Source organism: Ursus maritimus, unplaced genomic scaffold, assembly GCF_017311325.1.
Source record: "Ursus maritimus isolate PB19 unplaced genomic scaffold, ASM1731132v1 scaffold_1, whole genome shotgun sequence".
In the NCBI taxonomy this organism is placed as follows: domain Eukaryota; kingdom Metazoa; phylum Chordata; class Mammalia; order Carnivora; family Ursidae; genus Ursus; species Ursus maritimus.
This window is the reverse complement of record NW_024423343.1, coordinates 18,214,569-18,230,166: the sequence shown is the minus strand read 5'-3', so window position 1 is coordinate 18,230,166 and position 15,598 is coordinate 18,214,569. Positions and strand designations below refer to the sequence as shown.

General features: G+C 53.3%; 3 protein-coding genes across 9 annotated transcripts in view; 2 read left to right on the top strand and 1 right to left on the bottom strand.

The window, feature by feature from the left end:
* The first annotated feature begins 569 nt into the window (after positions 1-569).
* STK16 (serine/threonine kinase 16) lies at positions 570-4,072 on the top strand. 3 transcript variants are annotated; one of them, XM_008690432.2, is made up of 8 exons: positions 570-632; positions 1,006-1,195; positions 1,785-2,004; positions 2,269-2,402; positions 2,574-2,694; positions 2,822-2,917; positions 3,337-3,458; positions 3,574-4,072. In XM_008690432.2, exons 2-8 carry the CDS (start codon positions 1,110-1,112, stop codon positions 3,710-3,712), a joined length of 918 nt encoding a protein of 305 aa, XP_008688654.1. In that variant the 5' UTR covers positions 570-632; positions 1,006-1,109; the 3' UTR covers positions 3,713-4,072. The 3 variants fall into 3 exon arrangements, with proteins under 3 accessions (XP_008688654.1, XP_040496183.1, XP_008688655.1); XM_008690433.2 differs by lacking the exon at positions 570-632 and adding an exon at positions 653-800; XM_040640249.1 differs by lacking the exons at positions 570-632; positions 2,822-2,917 and adding an exon at positions 651-800.
* Positions 4,073-5,536: 1,464 nt separating this feature from the next.
* LOC103662744 (tubulin alpha-4A chain) lies at positions 5,537-9,364 on the bottom strand. The gene is made up of 4 exons (XM_008690431.2): positions 9,263-9,364; positions 7,280-7,502; positions 6,823-6,971; positions 5,537-6,576 (listed from the first exon to the last, which is right to left on the bottom strand). The coding sequence occupies exons 1-4, from the start codon at positions 9,263-9,265 to the stop codon at positions 5,605-5,607; spliced, it is 1,347 nt and encodes a 448-aa protein (XP_008688653.1). The 5' UTR covers positions 9,266-9,364; the 3' UTR covers positions 5,537-5,604.
* Positions 9,365-15,188: 5,824 nt separating this feature from the next.
* Positions 15,189-15,598, top strand: part of DNAJB2 (DnaJ heat shock protein family (Hsp40) member B2) — a 23,398-nt gene continuing 22,988 nt past the window's right edge. For all 5 annotated transcript variants that reach the window (XM_040640223.1, XM_008690430.2, XM_008690428.2 and 2 more), the window contains exon 1: positions 15,189-15,195. In XM_040640223.1, coding sequence (XP_040496157.1) covers positions 15,191-15,195 — 5 coding nt within the window. In that variant the 5' untranslated portion in view covers positions 15,189-15,190. The remainder of the gene's footprint in view (positions 15,196-15,598) is intronic.

Genomic DNA, 15,598 nt, shown 5'->3' with positions numbered 1-15,598 from the left:
AGTTTAGCAGAGCTGGGATTTGAACTAAGCAGTCTGGCCTCACAGTACATGCACTTAATTTTAGGTACTATTATACCTTGTTTACAATTAGGGAAACTGAGGCTCTGAGACGTTAAGCGGTCCAAGGCCACACGGCTAGTAACTAAGCTATTAAGACAGGATTTAGAACCTAGTCCGGTCCCAGAGCCCAAGCTCTTAACCACTGAAACTAGGGTAGTGGAATACAGGCCAGAGCCCCCAAGGTTGTACTGATCAGAGCTGTAGGGGGTAGGGGTCCAGGCAGCCAGCACGCGCCCCAGCACCCGCCCCTCGGGGCTGGACTGTTGTCAGCTTCCTACCTCCGGCATTGGGAGATGGAGGTCCTGGGGGCCTCGGGCCGAGCCCGGCTTTGCTCCCCTTTGGCGTGGGTGCCTGCGTCTTGACCACTACTGAAGGACAGGTGTGGAACCCTCACCCGGGTCCTGGGACCCGTCCTCCCCCAGGCTTAGCCCGCCCCCGGCCTCTCAGCTCCGCGCCCCCACATTATCCTGATGCCCAGCGGTTGCTAGGATACCGCGGGCCGTTACGCCGGCGCGGCCTGATGACGTAGCCACTTCTTCCGGTTCCCGGCGCTTCTCTCCAGCCCGAGCCAGGTCAGTGGGGAGTCCCGGCTGGCTGTCCGGGGGCTTCTGCGCGCCGAGGCGGGGGGTGGGCTCTCCCAGTGGTGGGCCCTGCCAGGGGTGGGCCTGGACCTCGCATCCCGCGGAACTACCCTCTGCCCTGCAGGCGGCCCGACGGCCGTGGGAGCGGGCGGCTCAAAGGTGGGCTGGGGTTGGAGGAAGCGGCCTTGCAGTCTCTGCGTGGCTGGAGGCTTCAAGGCACCTGACCCCAGCCTTCTTGGAGCTGGCGTCGCTAAGTCCCGTTTTCTCTACGTTCCGAGACCCGGGCGCCAGCCCACCACATTGGTACTTAAGGGGTCGTCTGGATCATGCCTGACCCACGACCCTGCTGTTCTTTTCCTTCCAGCATGATCCGCTGGGCCCCCAGCTCATCGCCTGGAAGAGACCACCCAACCTGGACGAAGCCGTCGGCAGCCTCAGACCGCCCTTGAGGAGGATGACTGAGACACTATGGGCCACGCGCTGTGTGTCTGCTCTCGGGGAACTGTCATCATTGACAATAAGCGCTACCTCTTCATCCAGAAACTGGGGGAGGGGTGAGTGTTTGGAAATCACTAAGTTAGTCCCCAGGGTTCTGGTGATTGAAGGACAACCGTCTGCACATGATAGGGACACAAACGTTTTATTCTCTTAACCTATCCTTTAGCTCATCTGACAGAGCCTAGTGACATGGTAGTCAAGAAAGTGGATTCCGGAGCCAGGCCTCCTGGATCCACCTTGTGTGACTTTGAAAAGCCCTGATTTCTTCATCTGCTTAATGGAGATAATTGTCTTTTGTCGCTGCTGGAGTTGTGAGGATTAAATGAGATAATGCGTATAAAAAACATCTCACCCAGTGCCTGGTTCCCAGCACTTGGTAAAAGTTGACTGTTACTCATGTAATATTTATGGAACATTTGCCATGTGTAGAGCAGTGGTTATGACCAAAGTACCTCAAAGATTATTGTGTACCTACTCTTGAACTCAAAGTGTAAAATCTTCAGCCTTCTCTTGAAGCTACATCTTGGGAGGGTTTCTTGCTAACTGGGAAAGATACCCCCCTCACCTTCTCCCCCAGGGAGTTCCTCTGGGTCCAAGCAGTGTGGGAGATGACCGTGGTCCTTCACTGACCCCTTTGGCCCACAGTGGGTTCAGCTATGTGGACCTAGTGGAGGGGTTACATGATGGACACTTCTACGCCCTGAAGCGGATCCTGTGTCACGAGCAGCAGGATCGGGAGGAGGCCCAACGAGAAGCAGACATGCATCGCCTCTTCCATCACCCCAACATCCTTCGCCTTGTGGCTTATTGTCTGAGGGAGCGGGGCACTAAACATGAGGCCTGGCTGCTGCTACCCTTCTTCAAGGTCAGAAAGTCTCCTAGCAATGGAGGGGCTTGCAACAGAGTCATCTACCAAGGGCTGTGTGAGTAGTCAAGCATGTTAGGAAGCAGAGACCATGTCCTGGGTTTGACCGCTTCAGATTTGGAATTTAGGGGAACCCAAGGAGGACTGTGAGGTGTGTAGTGTGTGGGGGGAAAGAGTTGCTAGGCTGTGATGCAGGGAAGGGATCAGGCCAAGGGAGGAGAGACTCAGAAAACATGTCCAACCGTGGGGAAACTTGTGTTGCAGAGGGGTACGCTGTGGAACGAGATAGAAAGGCTGAAGGACAAAGGCAACTTCTTGACTGAAGAGAAAATCCTTCAGCTGCTGCTGGGTATCTGCAGAGGCCTTGAGGCCATTCATGCCAGAGGTTATGCACACAGGTCAGTGGGAGGGGCCCTGTATGCTTATGGGGTAGAAAGGAAGAGCCTCAGGAAAAGTAATGAGAGGTCTCTGCTCTCCTCCCAAGGAACAGTCCCCATGATTCTTTTGCCCCCAGGGGTTCTAGCCTCCCTATTCAGGAATGCTCATGAGCCATTTCCACTTCCCTACAGGGACCTGAAGCCCACCAATATCTTGCTTGGAGATGAAGGGCAGCCGGTTTTAATGGACTTGGGTTCCATGAATCAAGCTTGCATCCATGTGGAGGGCTCCCGCCAGGCTCTGGCCCTGCAGGTAAAAGAGTGTCCAGGTTCCTTTGCCCTCCTGTTCCCCGTCCTCAGCCTTTTCTCTTGCATCCCCCAATTTGGTCACATGAGTATGACCTGTGCCCCTCGTTTGAGCTGTGGGGCCACTGTTCCAGGACTGGGCAGCCCAGCGATGTACCATCTCCTACCGGGCCCCAGAGCTCTTCTCCGTGCAGAGCCACTGTGTCATCGACGAGCGGACTGACGTCTGGGTGAGGAGCGTGTGGCTGGGCACGTGGGTGGGGAGGAGCACTGCTCTGCACCTGCTGCGCGGCAGAGGAGCAGGCCTTTGGTTTCCTGGGCATGGGGCCCCAGGAACCGTGTATGTCCCCATCCCCCTCAACTTCCTGCCTGGGAACTGTCACTGACACTGTACTCAGTTGCTCAGGAAGTGGTATAATCCTGCCCTGTGAACAGAGCGAGTACAGCTAAGTGTCAGGGCTGAAGGCAGTGGCTAAGCAAGGGGTGCAGAAGCCTCCAGCCAACTGGTGGTTGCTCTGGACCCTGGTGGTGGTGTGTGGCCGAGGTCAGTGTACTCTTTAGCTTATGTAGTCACCTGTCACTACAGAATGAAGAGGAGCGCTATCCCCTCCATTGGTGTCCTGTCAAGGAATAACCAAGTTATGCTCAGTCCCTAGGCTGCGTGCTATATGCCATGATGTTTGGGGAAGGCCCATATGACATGGTGTTCCAGAAGGGTGACAGCGTGGCCCTTGCTGTGCAGAACCAACTCAGCATTCCGCAGAGCCCCAGGTGAGCAATCAAAGGGGCACCAAACATTTCAGACTCCTCCCTGACATTCGTGGACTTGGAACCTTAGCACGGGGAATGGGGATCCTCCAGTCACCCTGCCCGTCTCCTTCCACAGGCATTCTTCAGCCTTGCGGCAGCTGCTGACCTCAATGATGACCGTAGACCCCCAGGAGCGCCCTCCCATTTCTCTCCTCCTCAGTCAGTTGGAGGCACTGCAACCCCCAGCTTCAGACCAGCACACCACCCAGATCTGAACAAACCAGTGGCGGCGTTGAGAAGGTGGCCCTTGTGCCTTGGAAGGAGGCCCCCGTCCCTCATTAGAATCTCCATCCAGTCTCTCCAGGACTGCTGTCTTGTCGTTGGGGACAGGTGGATGGGGACAGTCAACTCAGTCTTATTTCTCTGCTTCTTCTCTCTTCCCTCCAAGAGCAACAACTGGACAGGGGAACTGACTGAGTTGGGGTGGACGAGGGTGGGAGATGGGGAATGGGAAACTGATAGAATCTAGAAAGGCTCTGAGCAGGACTGCTGAGCTTACATCATGGTCTGCCTTCACATCTGGGAGCAGGAGAATGTATAAATAGAAGAATAAAGTGAAAGCAGCTTGGTGTGGATCTTAGTCTCATCATTCCTGGAGTGAGAGAGAAGAGGTGCCAGGGGCCCGAGGTCTGGTTGCCATTTCCAAGGGAACAGACTGGGAAGAGGGACTGGTGTAGTGAGGAATGGCATGACATCGGCAGTCCGCCTAAGGAGGCAGGTGTCTTTACCTTCGATCTGGCTAGCTGGGAGGAGGCAGTTCTGCTCTAGCTTGTCTTAGTCAAAGACTTAAAGCTGTTCTGGATCATCCTGGCTTCTATGCTAAGAATTGGGACCAGGGCGCCCCCGAAGCACATCCAATTTGTTCTTTCCTTCATTCCCAGGAGTGGGTCGCTGAGTCAAAGCAGCCCAGCCGGTTTGCCAGGCAAGGGCTTCTGGGTGGAGACACCTGAGGAAGCTTTTGGACAACAACTTCACAAGTCTCTCCCAGCCTCAGCCTGGGGGCAAGGGGAGTGGCAGTGGCAGCCATTTGGCCCACAGTTTCTCCCAGAGGGTTCTAGCACACACATGGTTAATGATTAATGAGGCCAGTGTGGTGTGGCAGTATCCAGCTGCCACTTCCTGCCCTACTCTGCTGAGTAAACAGGGGCCCTGCCTTTGCTGGGCTTGAAACCTGTTCCCTAGGGAAGGGCACTGCGTCCCTGAATCACCAGGGAGGGGAAGGGAAGGGCAGGGCTGACATCTCCTGCTCCCAAGTTTGAAGCTTCTTCCCCCCCTCCCCCACCCCAGCCATGCTCACCCCCATGTGCTGACGTCGATGTGGGTCCTGGGGTGCCTATTAGCAATGTTGGAATTTTCCCGAGGGCCCCGGCGGGAGGCTCCCCCCGCTAGCATAGAAGCTGAGGCCAGAAAGAAAGAACAAACAGAGGGGAGACAACCTGACTTTTAATGGCACAGCCCTAGGCCCCAGCAATGCAGCAGGAGAGACAGCTGTGCGAAGCTACTCAGAGGTGCGGTGACACAAACAACTCTAGGAGATGGCCCTTGTCCCCTCCCATCCCCCAAACTCATGACTAGGCTCCATGCCCAGGAACTGTGGGCCAGCCCAGCCCCACTCCCAGGCCCTCATCTCACACAGAGGTGCCCGGGCCAAGCTTCCAGAGTCAGTGAATGCAGAAGCAGCAGGAAAAACAGAGTAGCAGTCTCACTCAAATACAGAAACTGCTGGGCTTAAACTCCTACTTGGAAAGGAAGTGAGAACTTGTATCTTTCAACAGCTTGTGGCTGGACGACAGGTCCGGGAGTCAGTCCTCATTTCCTCTCTACCATCCTGGGCACCCCTGGGGTCTTACATCAAGGTCCCTGGGGTCACGTTTCCTCCGGCCTGGCAAGGACCCCTTGGCAGGTCTCACCTTCAGCCACGGAAGGGAAAAGGGTCATAGGCAGCAAAGAATGAGGGCAGCAGCAGAAGCAGCGGGCGGCAGCAGCACAGAGAGGAAGGCAGCAGAAGCTCAAGCACTCACAGAGGGGACAAGAAACCGTGCAAGGAGACTGTTTATTTCGAAAGGATTTTGCAATAAACATAGTGAGTGGGCTCCAGGCAGCTGCTCTATTCTTCTCCCTCATCCTCGTCCTCATAGGAGTCGATGCCCACCTCCTCGTAATCCTTCTCCAGGGCAGCCATATCCTCCCGGGCCTCTGAGAACTCCCCCTCCTCCATGCCCTCACCCACGTACCAGTGCACAAAGGCCCTCTTGGCATACATCAGGTCGAACTTGTGGTCCAGGCGGGCCCAGGCCTCGGCGATGGCCGTCGTGTTGCTCAGCATGCACACGGCGCGCTGCACCTTGGCCAGGTCGCCCCCGGGCACCACGGTGGGGGGCTGGTAGTTGATCCCCACCTTGAAGCCCGTGGGGCACCAGTCCACAAACTGAATACTGCGCTTGGTCTTGATGGCGGCAATGGCGGCGTTGACGTCCTTGGGCACCACGTCGCCCCGGTACAGCAGGCAGCAGGCCATGTACTTGCCATGACGGGGGTCACACTTCACCATCTGGTTGGCAGGCTCGAAGCAGGCGTTGGTGATCTCTGCCACCGACAGCTGCTCGTGGTAGGCCTTCTCCGCTGAGATGACCGGCGCGTAGGTGGCCAGGGGGAAGTGGATGCGAGGGTAGGGCACCAGGTTGGTCTGGAACTCGGTCAGGTCCACGTTGAGGGCCCCGTCGAAGCGCAGGGAGGCCGTGATGGAGGACACAATCTGGCTGATGAGCCGGTTGAGGTTGGTGTAGGTGGGGCGCTCGATGTCCAGGTTGCGGCGGCAGATGTCATAGATGGCCTCGTTGTCCACCATGAAGGCACAGTCCGAGTGCTCCAGGGTGGTGTGGGTGGTCAGGATGGAGTTGTAGGGCTCCACCACGGCTGTGGACACCTGCGGGGCAGGGTAGATGGAGAACTCCAGCTTGGATTTCTTGCCGTAGTCAACGGAGAGCCGCTCCATCAGGAGTGAGGTGAAGCCCGAGCCGGTGCCCCCTCCGAAGCTGTGGAAGACCAGGAAGCCCTGAAGTCCTGTGCACTGGTCAGACTGAAAGGCAGGAAAGAGAAAGAACAGTGTAGGTAGGCCAGGGGCCTGAGGAACTCTACCTTCTGGCTCCACAAAGCCTAAAATCTTTCAGGAGTCAGGGCAGAGACTAGTAACTATCTCATAGCAGCAGCATGCTCTGGAACCCATAAAATTAGAGATGACTCCCCAAAATGGATCCTGAAAAAAACTGTTCCTGACCATTAGCATCATCTCAAAAGCCCCCTCCCTTCCATCCCAAGTTCTCACCAGTTTGCGGATCCGGTCCAGTACTGGGTCAATGATCTCCTTGCCGATGGTGTAGTGACCACGGGCATAGTTGTTAGCAGCGTCCTCCTTCCCAGTGATGAGCTGCTCTGGGTGAAAGAGCTGCCGGTACGGGCCATTTCGGATCTCATCTGGAAGGGCACAAACACATCATTAGGGCACAAACCACAAGGCTGCACTCAGCAGGGATCTCCCTCCCCCAGTGCGGTAGCTGCGGTCAGATGTATGGAAGAGCTCGTCCTTCTGCAAGCCTGTGATACCAGTGTGTGAGAAACCCAGACCCACCACCCAGGCTAGCCCACAGTCAGCCTCCCTTCCTCAGCTGCAAACAGGGCAAAGAGTTTGTAGGGCCAGGAAAGCTGGTCTAGACACGAACTCTCCAGAGAGAAGCTTAGAGTCACTGTCTGCTCCCTTCAATTCCACCCCATCTTCAACTCACCAATTACAGTGGGCTCCAGGTCTACAAACACGGCCCGGGGCACATGCTTCCCAGCACCGGTTTCACAGAAAAAGGTGGTAAAGGAGTCGTCCCCTCCACCGATGGTCTTGTCGCTGGGCATCTGCCCATCAGGCTGGATCCCATGTTCTAGACAGTAGAGCTCCCAACAGGCATTGCCCATCTGGACACCTGCCTGCCCCACATGGACTGAGATGCATTCGCGCTGAGGGATAAAGAGAGGGGACACAGCATAAGCACCACATCTGCAGTCCTCCCCTCCTGAGCCTCTCTTCCACCCTATCACCTACCAGCTAGAATGGCAAAAGTGGAGGCCTGGGGCTGGGCAGAGGTCAGAGGAGGCTGGCAGCCTGCCCAGGCTCCCCTACATAGGACTTAACGACTGGAGGCACCCAGTAGGGCAAACCAATCCCTTATTAGTCCCCTTCTCTGTGCAGACCTTGTCAGGTAAGAGCTGTGGCTCCACATGACCCTGCCACACTCACAAGACACTCAGGGAGGACAGAGAGGGCAAGTGCCTATGAAAGACAGGCAGACACTGCAGTAACAGACAAGGACACGACTTCTCGGCTGTTTCCAGCTTTCTACTCCCAGAGCCACCTTCTCAAGCCTGAAAAGGAGCAGGTTTTCCAGAAGCATGAGTTTATAGCTAGAAGCCCTCTTTGAAGGTGAACGACTAGAATTTCTTATAACCCTCTCCCCCTTTCTTTCCAGTGGGCTGCAGGGATGTCTCAGCCTTCTGGTCTGGCATCAACTGACCACACACACTGGCCATCAGGATGCCCTCTCCCCCACCTTTAAATCCCATCTGGCTCTGGGGATCAATCCCAGCTGGCTCCTCTCCCCGCCTCCACCCCCGCACTCTGGGTGTCTTCACCACCTTCATCCACCGTGCAGCCCTCACAGAAATAGCAGAGAGTGCAGATGGCAGGCGCAGGCAATAAGGGTTGTGGGCACTGGGGCACTCGCTGCCTTAGGCTCATCCCTGCCAGTGTGAAATTAACCCCTAAAGAGCCAAAGTTGTGCTGCGCAGGGGCCGCGCAGCCTCCCTTTCCAACACCGAAATGGCGGGGTGACGGTTTCCAAATACCCAGAAAAGGAAGCGGAACCTGCGGTGAGGCCCCAGAGGTAACCCGCCTTGCCCTGCAGAGGGTGAGCGCCATCCTGCACCCGGGCCCTGCAGTCGCCCCCCTTCTAGATTCTTTCCAGTTACATCCCAGCCGAAAGTGAAGATTGGATTTCGGCCCCCGTTCCTGGGCTATAAATACCACCCCCCTACACACACCTCTGTCCCCTCCCCCCAACCTGGCCTGGGCCCGCGCTCTCGCTCAGCGCCAGCTGTCTCTGCCCGTCCGTTCACTCGGCTCCGGCTGGAGAGCGGCCGGCTCGCCTCACAACTCCGAACCCCATTCCCGCCACCCCTCCCGGCTCAGAAGCGGGGTGCTGAGTCACTGGGGGGGTGCTGTGAGTAGGAGGGATGCACACACAGTCGGAGGAAAAGGGGACGCTGGACCAAGTAATCTGACCCCCTACCACCTTCTTGGGCTAAGCACGTGTTCGCTCAGATCCAGGGAGCGGGGGTCGGGGTCGGGGTCGGCTAGGGGCGGAGGGCAGCCCAGCGGGTCTCCCTCATCCGCGGAAAGGACTGGGCGCGGGATCGCAACTCCCCTTCAGGAGGGTTAGGGCACAAATGCCTGGTGGAGCAGGAGGCGATTTCCAGAAGGATTCCTCTCAGCTAAGCGAAGAATCCCACCCCACTCCATCCCCCTTCCCCAGCCTCCAAAAGTGGACAGCACTGCTCGGCCAAAGTCACCAGAAGAGAGTGGGGGTGGGGGAATGCACAAACCCTCGCACCTCCTCCAGACCCGGAACGTCGGACGTGGGGTCCAAGCATCCCGGGATGGAGGGTCCCGAAGGAGAAGAGCAATAAGGGGAGGGGCGCGATGCCCGCGGGACCGCACTCACCATGGTGAGTCCGGGCGGTGGGTCTCACGTAGAGTCCGGGTGACGGGTCTCAGTGAGAACTGCGCTAGCTGCAGTGCCGCACAGATCTTATAGGCGGGGGGCGGGGCCCGCGCGCTGCGCTCGCCCACTAGGGGCTGAGCGGGCCCGGAGGCCACGCCCCCGAATGGTTGGCAGCCCCCCCCCCCGAGGGGTGGGGCCAGGGCGGGTCCCCTCCCCCTGCCCTGTCCTGGTCTCTCACCTGTCGGACTTGGGTTAGGTGTAGCAATCCGGCCCTAACCCCTTCGCTCCAGATTTTGAGCCGACACCCTGGGCTCCCGATCTCCACTGCAGGGGCGCAGGGAGCGGTGCCAGGGCGCATCTCGCCTGCACCTGAGTCATGGAAGTGCCCATCGCCCAGGTGTTCTGATTTAGGCCGGGCGCTGTAGAAGCTGTCCTTGCGAGGTGGCAGCAGCGGGCCTTCGCCCGTCCCCCCCTCCCCTCCCTGACTCCCTGGAGGCTCCGGCCAGTCCCGGGGGAACCCCTTACAACGGCACACGGCCTGCTGGTCCTCGGCCGGGACGGCTGGCCTTCGCCAATGCCTGTGGGCGGCCGAGGACCAGGAGCTGCACAGTCTGAGCCCCAGGGTGCCGATCCCTCAGAATATCCCACAGAGCCAAGCCCCGCAGCCTGTCTGCCAGGACCGACCCCAGGAATCTGGCACGGCTCGCTGGCTGCACGCGGGTCAGTGGCCCCGTCATCAACGCCGTCACTATTAGAGAGCCCTCGCCACTGCCACCTGCCCGCTTCCCCGCTGCCAGAACCACCAGAGCTCTGGGCGAAAGCCCTCGGGACTAGGATTCGCATCCGGCCTGCCCTATGTGACCTTGGGCAGGTGACCTAACCTCATCAAGTCCTTGGCATATTCATCGGTGAAAAGGAGACGATGATTCCATACTGAAAGCATTGTTGTGAGGAATCAAAATGTGTGTTGACTCTGAAGAAGAAAAAAGAAAGTGGAGATTCTGATATGATAGCTGATTTTGACTTTTCCATCTTCTGTTCGCCGGCATGGCCAGGATCTGCGACCTGCATCTTAACGCCCTTAGCGCTCAGGCAGAGGCCTCCACAGCAGTTATTCCTTCTTTCCACATTTCATTTCCATTTCTTGCAAGAATGGGCTTTTCCCTATACTTTTTTTAAAAAAATATGTTATTCATTTATTTATTTGAGGGAAAGAGAGGGAGAGAAAGCACAGAGGGAGAAGGAGAAGCAGACTCCCTGCTGAGGAGGGAGCGTGATATGGGGCTGAATCCCAGGACCCTGAGATCATGACCCCAGCGGAAGGAAGCCGCTTAACCAACTGAGCCATAAAGATGCCCCTTTTCCATCTACTTCTGCTTTCCCTTACACGCCTTAAATTTTCTAGCTGTCTCCCTCCCTTCGCTGGAGAAATCATCAAGAAGTGCCCCGTGAGCCCATTGGCATACCCTGAAGAAACCTGTCTCCCAGGCTAGTCCCTTGGAAAAGATTCACCTGCCTCTCCTACCATAGTGTTTCCTAGGACCAGGTTGTCTGACATGACAACACAGTAGGCTAAAATAATTAGCAATGGCAACTTCCTACCAACAAAATAGCTAATTGACACCTTACTTGGGCAAGGAAGGCATGGAAAGGAACACAGTGAAGCATGACAAGGTCTCTCTTCCCTAAGCACTTGCCATATGGTTGGGAGAACAAGACTCATGCATAAAAACGGAAAGGGGCAAGGACATATAGTGAGGCTGCTTTGGGAAATGGGGTCATGGTCTCTACAGAGCAAGGACCCTCCGTGATTATAGAACCTATGGTCTCTTGCACACCTTCCGGGGCCCTCCTTTTCCCTTGTGCACCCCCAATCCCAGCAGAATGAGTATGGTAAAAAGACCTGAGCTCTTTCAGGCAAAATCCTAAACTCTTTTGACCTTCAGGATCAGGTTCTCCCTTTGTGAAACAGGGATAACTTCAGAGTGTGAGGACCAGATGAATTTAGGGATGTGCACATACACATCAAAGTGCCGCGTAAGCAGCTGAATGGATTCTTAGAGCACCTTACTCATCTGCTTTAGCGCGCTAGCACTCCAGGCTGCAGTTATTCGTGTACACATCCGTCTTAGAAACTGCAAACTCATTCCAGGTAAGGACTGGATCTTATTCATCTTTGCGTCCCTAGATCCTAGCATAGTGCTTCGCGCACAGTGAGCATTTGCTAAATGTGTGTCAGAAGAATTGTTTCACTTCAGAGATGGGAATAAAATTAGGGTAGAACTCTAGGAAGCCAGAAGTTGCAAACTGGCAGCCTAGAGGTCAAGTTCCTTCTCAGAATTGTGTTGTTTGACCCACACAGTGTTCACCCCCATAGTGTGTAGAATATGAGAAAAAGCAGGAACTACCTCTTGTGCTGGGGCATCCCCAAGACCCCACCCCCCCCATGTCAGGAGATTTACTAGAAGCACTCAGCATAAAGTTGCTAAATAAACCCCCAGTTAAGGTTTATTACAGTGATATAGGAACGCTGCCCAGCTGGATTATAAGGGGAAAAGACACCAGGAGAATCTGAAGGAATCTAAGCCCTCTCCCTCCCAGGAGGGCTCACACAGCATTCTCTTCCTCCAAATTGAAAATGGAGCAACATTTCCCTGCAGTGGTTCCGCCCAAGGAAGCCTGTTCGAGACTCAGCACCCAAGGTTTATAGTGAAGGCTGGTCATGTAGACACCCCTGCCTTGCACACACCCAAATTCCAGACTCCTAGAAGAAAAGCAGCTGTTCAGCATAAACCATATTCTTTTTTTTTTTTTAAGATTTATTTATTTATTTGAGAGAGAGGGAGGGGCAGAGAGAAAGGGAGAGAGAGAATCTTAAGCAGGCTCCATGCCCAGCATGGAGCCCAATGCGGGGCTCCATCTCACAACCCTGAGATCATGACCTGAGATGAAATCAAGAGTCAGATGCTTAACCGACTGAGCCACCCAGGGGCCCCACAACATCAACCATATTCTTTACACACACAGTCCAGGCACAACAAACCACTCTGATCCTTTGACCATTGACTGAAAACCCTCTAAGAACCAAGTTCTCGGATGCCAGCCAAGGGCCAATCTTACAAGCAGATCTTTCTAAGGAGCAGTCTCAAGCTGCTGTGTTAACTTTTTCTGCATGGTCATATAAAAATCCAGATTTCTAGCTTATCTTGAAAGAATTGGAAGATCTGGCTGTATTTCAGGCCTCCATTCCCATTTAGCAACTGTGATAGGCAGAGTTAATAGTCCCCCAAAGATGTCCGCCTTTAATCCCTGGACCCCGTGACTACGTTATCTTACCTGGCAGAAGACTGCAGATGTGACTAAGGTAAAGATCTTGAGGTGAGATTATTCTACATTTTCTGGGTGGGCCCAGTATAATCACAAAGGTCTTCATAAGTGGAAGAGGGAGACAGGAGAGCCAGAGTCAGGAAAGGAGAGGTCAGAAGCAGAGGTCAAAGTGATGTGATTATTGGCTTTCAAGATGGAAGGAAGCCATGAGTCAAGGAATATGGGCAGCCTCTAGAAGAAGGAAAAGGCAAGGAACAGATTCTCCTCTAGAGTCTCTAGAAGGAAGGCAACTCTGCCAACACCTCGAGGTTATTTATACCTGAATAGGTTCTGGTATTAATTCCAGTGGGGGTGGTGTGGGGAGGGCTTCCACAAACGCCACCAAACAATGCTCAGACACCAGCAGGGTGTCTTAAGAATTCAACTCAATTCTGCCACTACCTACCCAGAGATAGCTTCAGATTCCACAATTTGAGGGTATGGTCCTATATGACTGCCTCTCCAGCATCCCTGTTGTTCCCTGGGCTTCTGACCAACTGGCTATAAATTAGAGGTTCCCATGATCTCCTCTTGGGTTCGATTAATTTTCTGGAGTGGCTGACAGAAATCAGAGAGACGTTTCACTTACTGTATCATTGGTTTGTTATAAAAGGATATAAATCAGGAATGGCCAGATGGAAGAGATGCATAGGACAAGATGTGGGGAAAGAACAAGGAATTTCTATACCCTTTCCAGGCATGCCACTCTCCCAGTATTTCCACATGTTCACCAACCTAGAAACCCTCCAAACCCCATCCTTTTGGGTTTCTATGGAGGCTTCACTACATACATGCCTATGGAGGCATGGTTGATGGAATCATTGACCATGGTGTTTGCATTCACTCTCCAGCCCCTCTCGCCTCTCTGAAGGTGAAGACGGGATTGAAAGTTCCAACCCTCTAACACTTGGTTGGCTCTACTGGCACCCAGCCCCCAACCTTAGGTGCTTTCCAAACGTCACCTCATTAGCATAACAGAAGATATCTTTATCACCCTCAACGCTGATGAAATTCCAAGGGTTTTAGCAGCTGTGAGCCAGGAATCCTAGACAAAGACCAAATATATATGAGGAATATATTTTGGTCATCTGAATAACTACATAAATATTTTTCTTATAAAACAGAGTGTTATAATCCCCATAAGATCTATTTCTGACTTCTGATCTCCAGAACTATAAGATAATAAATTTGTATTGTTTTAAGTTTCTAAATCTGTAGCAACTTGATACAACAGCAGTAGGACACCAGTAGGGCAACAAATGGAGCTGGGTGGTGGCTACTCTTTAGGAAGGACAGCAAGCTGCTCCAAATTATCCAGTCTACCATTTACCATCATATGGTCAACTGTAACATATGTGTGTTACCCTGACCCTTAGCAAGGAGTTTATAACCCCTTCTGTCAGGCAAGATGGAGAAGACAAGGGTGCAGGGAGAAAAGTCCAAGTTATGTTAGTGGAATACAGATTCTGCCTCTGTCTTTGTGTGTGTGTGTGTGTGTGTGTGTGTGTACGCTGGTGCATGTGTGCACATGACCATGAGTGTGTATATATCTCCTGAATTAGGGCCATAATGTCTGGTTGGGTGTACAGGTAGCAATCCATATTACCAGATTGAAAGCTTGGACATTTTTTTTTAAGATTTTATTTATTTATTTGACAGAGAGAGAGAGAGAGAGCTCGTGTGTGTGCACAGGTGAGAAAGCACAAGGAGGGGGCGGGGCAGAGGGAGAAGCAGACTTCTCGCTGAGCAGGAAGCCTGATGCCGGGCTCCATGCCAGGACCCTGGGATCATGATCTGAGCTGAAGGCAGACGTTTAACCAACTGAGCCACCCAGGCATCCCAAAAACTTGGACATTCGTGTAAATGTACAGCATCTAGCAGATAATGCCAGACACTTCTTCATTTTTCCAGTTGAATCACCACTTAGTCTGTCTACCCTACAAGGGTGTCCAGCAGACCACTCTCTTTGGATCTCTCTCCCTCTTCCCCTTGCCCTTGGTTTTCTCCATCTTTTCTAACCTCTTCCCAGAGTCTCACCTCTGTCTTGGAGCCGTGCAGCAAGGTCCTCAAAATTTAAACTGTCTCCACTGATTCCATCTGGGAAAGGTGGAGCTGAGCCTTAGTGCACATCCTTCCATTTTTTTTTTTTTTTTAGACTGAAGCATCTACCAGCTGTTCTCCTTCTCACAGCACAATCTTTCCAACAGGATATCTTCACATCTTCTGTCCTCCTCACTGTCCACACAGGCTTGGTTCATATGCTCTACTGAGATGTTCTTGCCAAAATCTCTAGTAATTCCCAACTGGCCAAAGTCAAAGGTCATGTTTTTACCTCTTTTTCAGCCTTTCACCAATGTTTGAGGAAGCTGACCTTCCTCCTTGAAACACTTCCTTCTTGGCTTCAGTGACACACTCCGCTCTCCGTCCCAGCCACTCCTTCTTGATGGTCTTTGATGGCTTACCCCTAATGGGTGTTTTTCATAGCTTAGTCCCAAGCTCTCTCTTTTCTTCCACTTGTTTTTCTCCCTGAAGGAGCAGTTGTTGAAGGTAAGTGAGGAGTATATGGGGTTTTATTATATTATCTCTACCTTTTGGTGTATTTTTAAATGTCCTTAATAAAAAGTTACTGTAACATTTTAGGGTTATTAAAAAATGAATAGAACTAGAGTGTATACATTCACAAACCAAACAGAAAGAATAAAATAGAAAGAAATATCAACTATGTGCTGATAAGTCTCAAATTTATATGTCCTTTAGGACTTCTCTGAATATCAGACTCACATGCTTATTTGCTTTTTTGACATTCCCACTTGAAAGCCTGTGAGACATCTCAAACATCACACATTCAAAGTAAAACTCCCAATGTCCCACTCTCACCCTGCTCCCTGCCAAAAATGCTTCTGTCCTAAGGCTTCCAAGTCTTCTACCCACGTGCTTACGTTAAAAACTTAGAAGCATCCTACATTCCTC

Bases quoted from the DNA above. Each gene is read 5' to 3' on its own strand.
- STK16 (XM_008690432.2), top strand. From the start codon at position 1,110: ATGGGCCACGCGCTGTGTGTCTGCTCTCGGGGAACTGTCATCATTGAC. The intron at 2,695-2,821 runs GTAAAAGAGTGT...CCACTGTTCCAG, and splicing joins GCCAGGCTCTGGCCCTGCAG to GACTGGGCAGCCCAGCGATG. The intron at 3,459-3,573 runs GTGAGCAATCAA...CTCCTTCCACAG, and splicing joins AGCATTCCGCAGAGCCCCAG to GCATTCTTCAGCCTTGCGGC.
- LOC103662744 (XM_008690431.2), bottom strand. The intron at 6,972-7,279 runs GTGAGTTGAAGA...GTGCCCTTCCAG, and splicing joins CCTGGAGCCCACTGTAATTG to ATGAGATCCGAAATGGCCCG. The intron at 6,577-6,822 runs GTGAGAACTTGG...CCTGCCTTTCAG, and splicing joins TGGACCGGATCCGCAAACTG to TCTGACCAGTGCACAGGACT.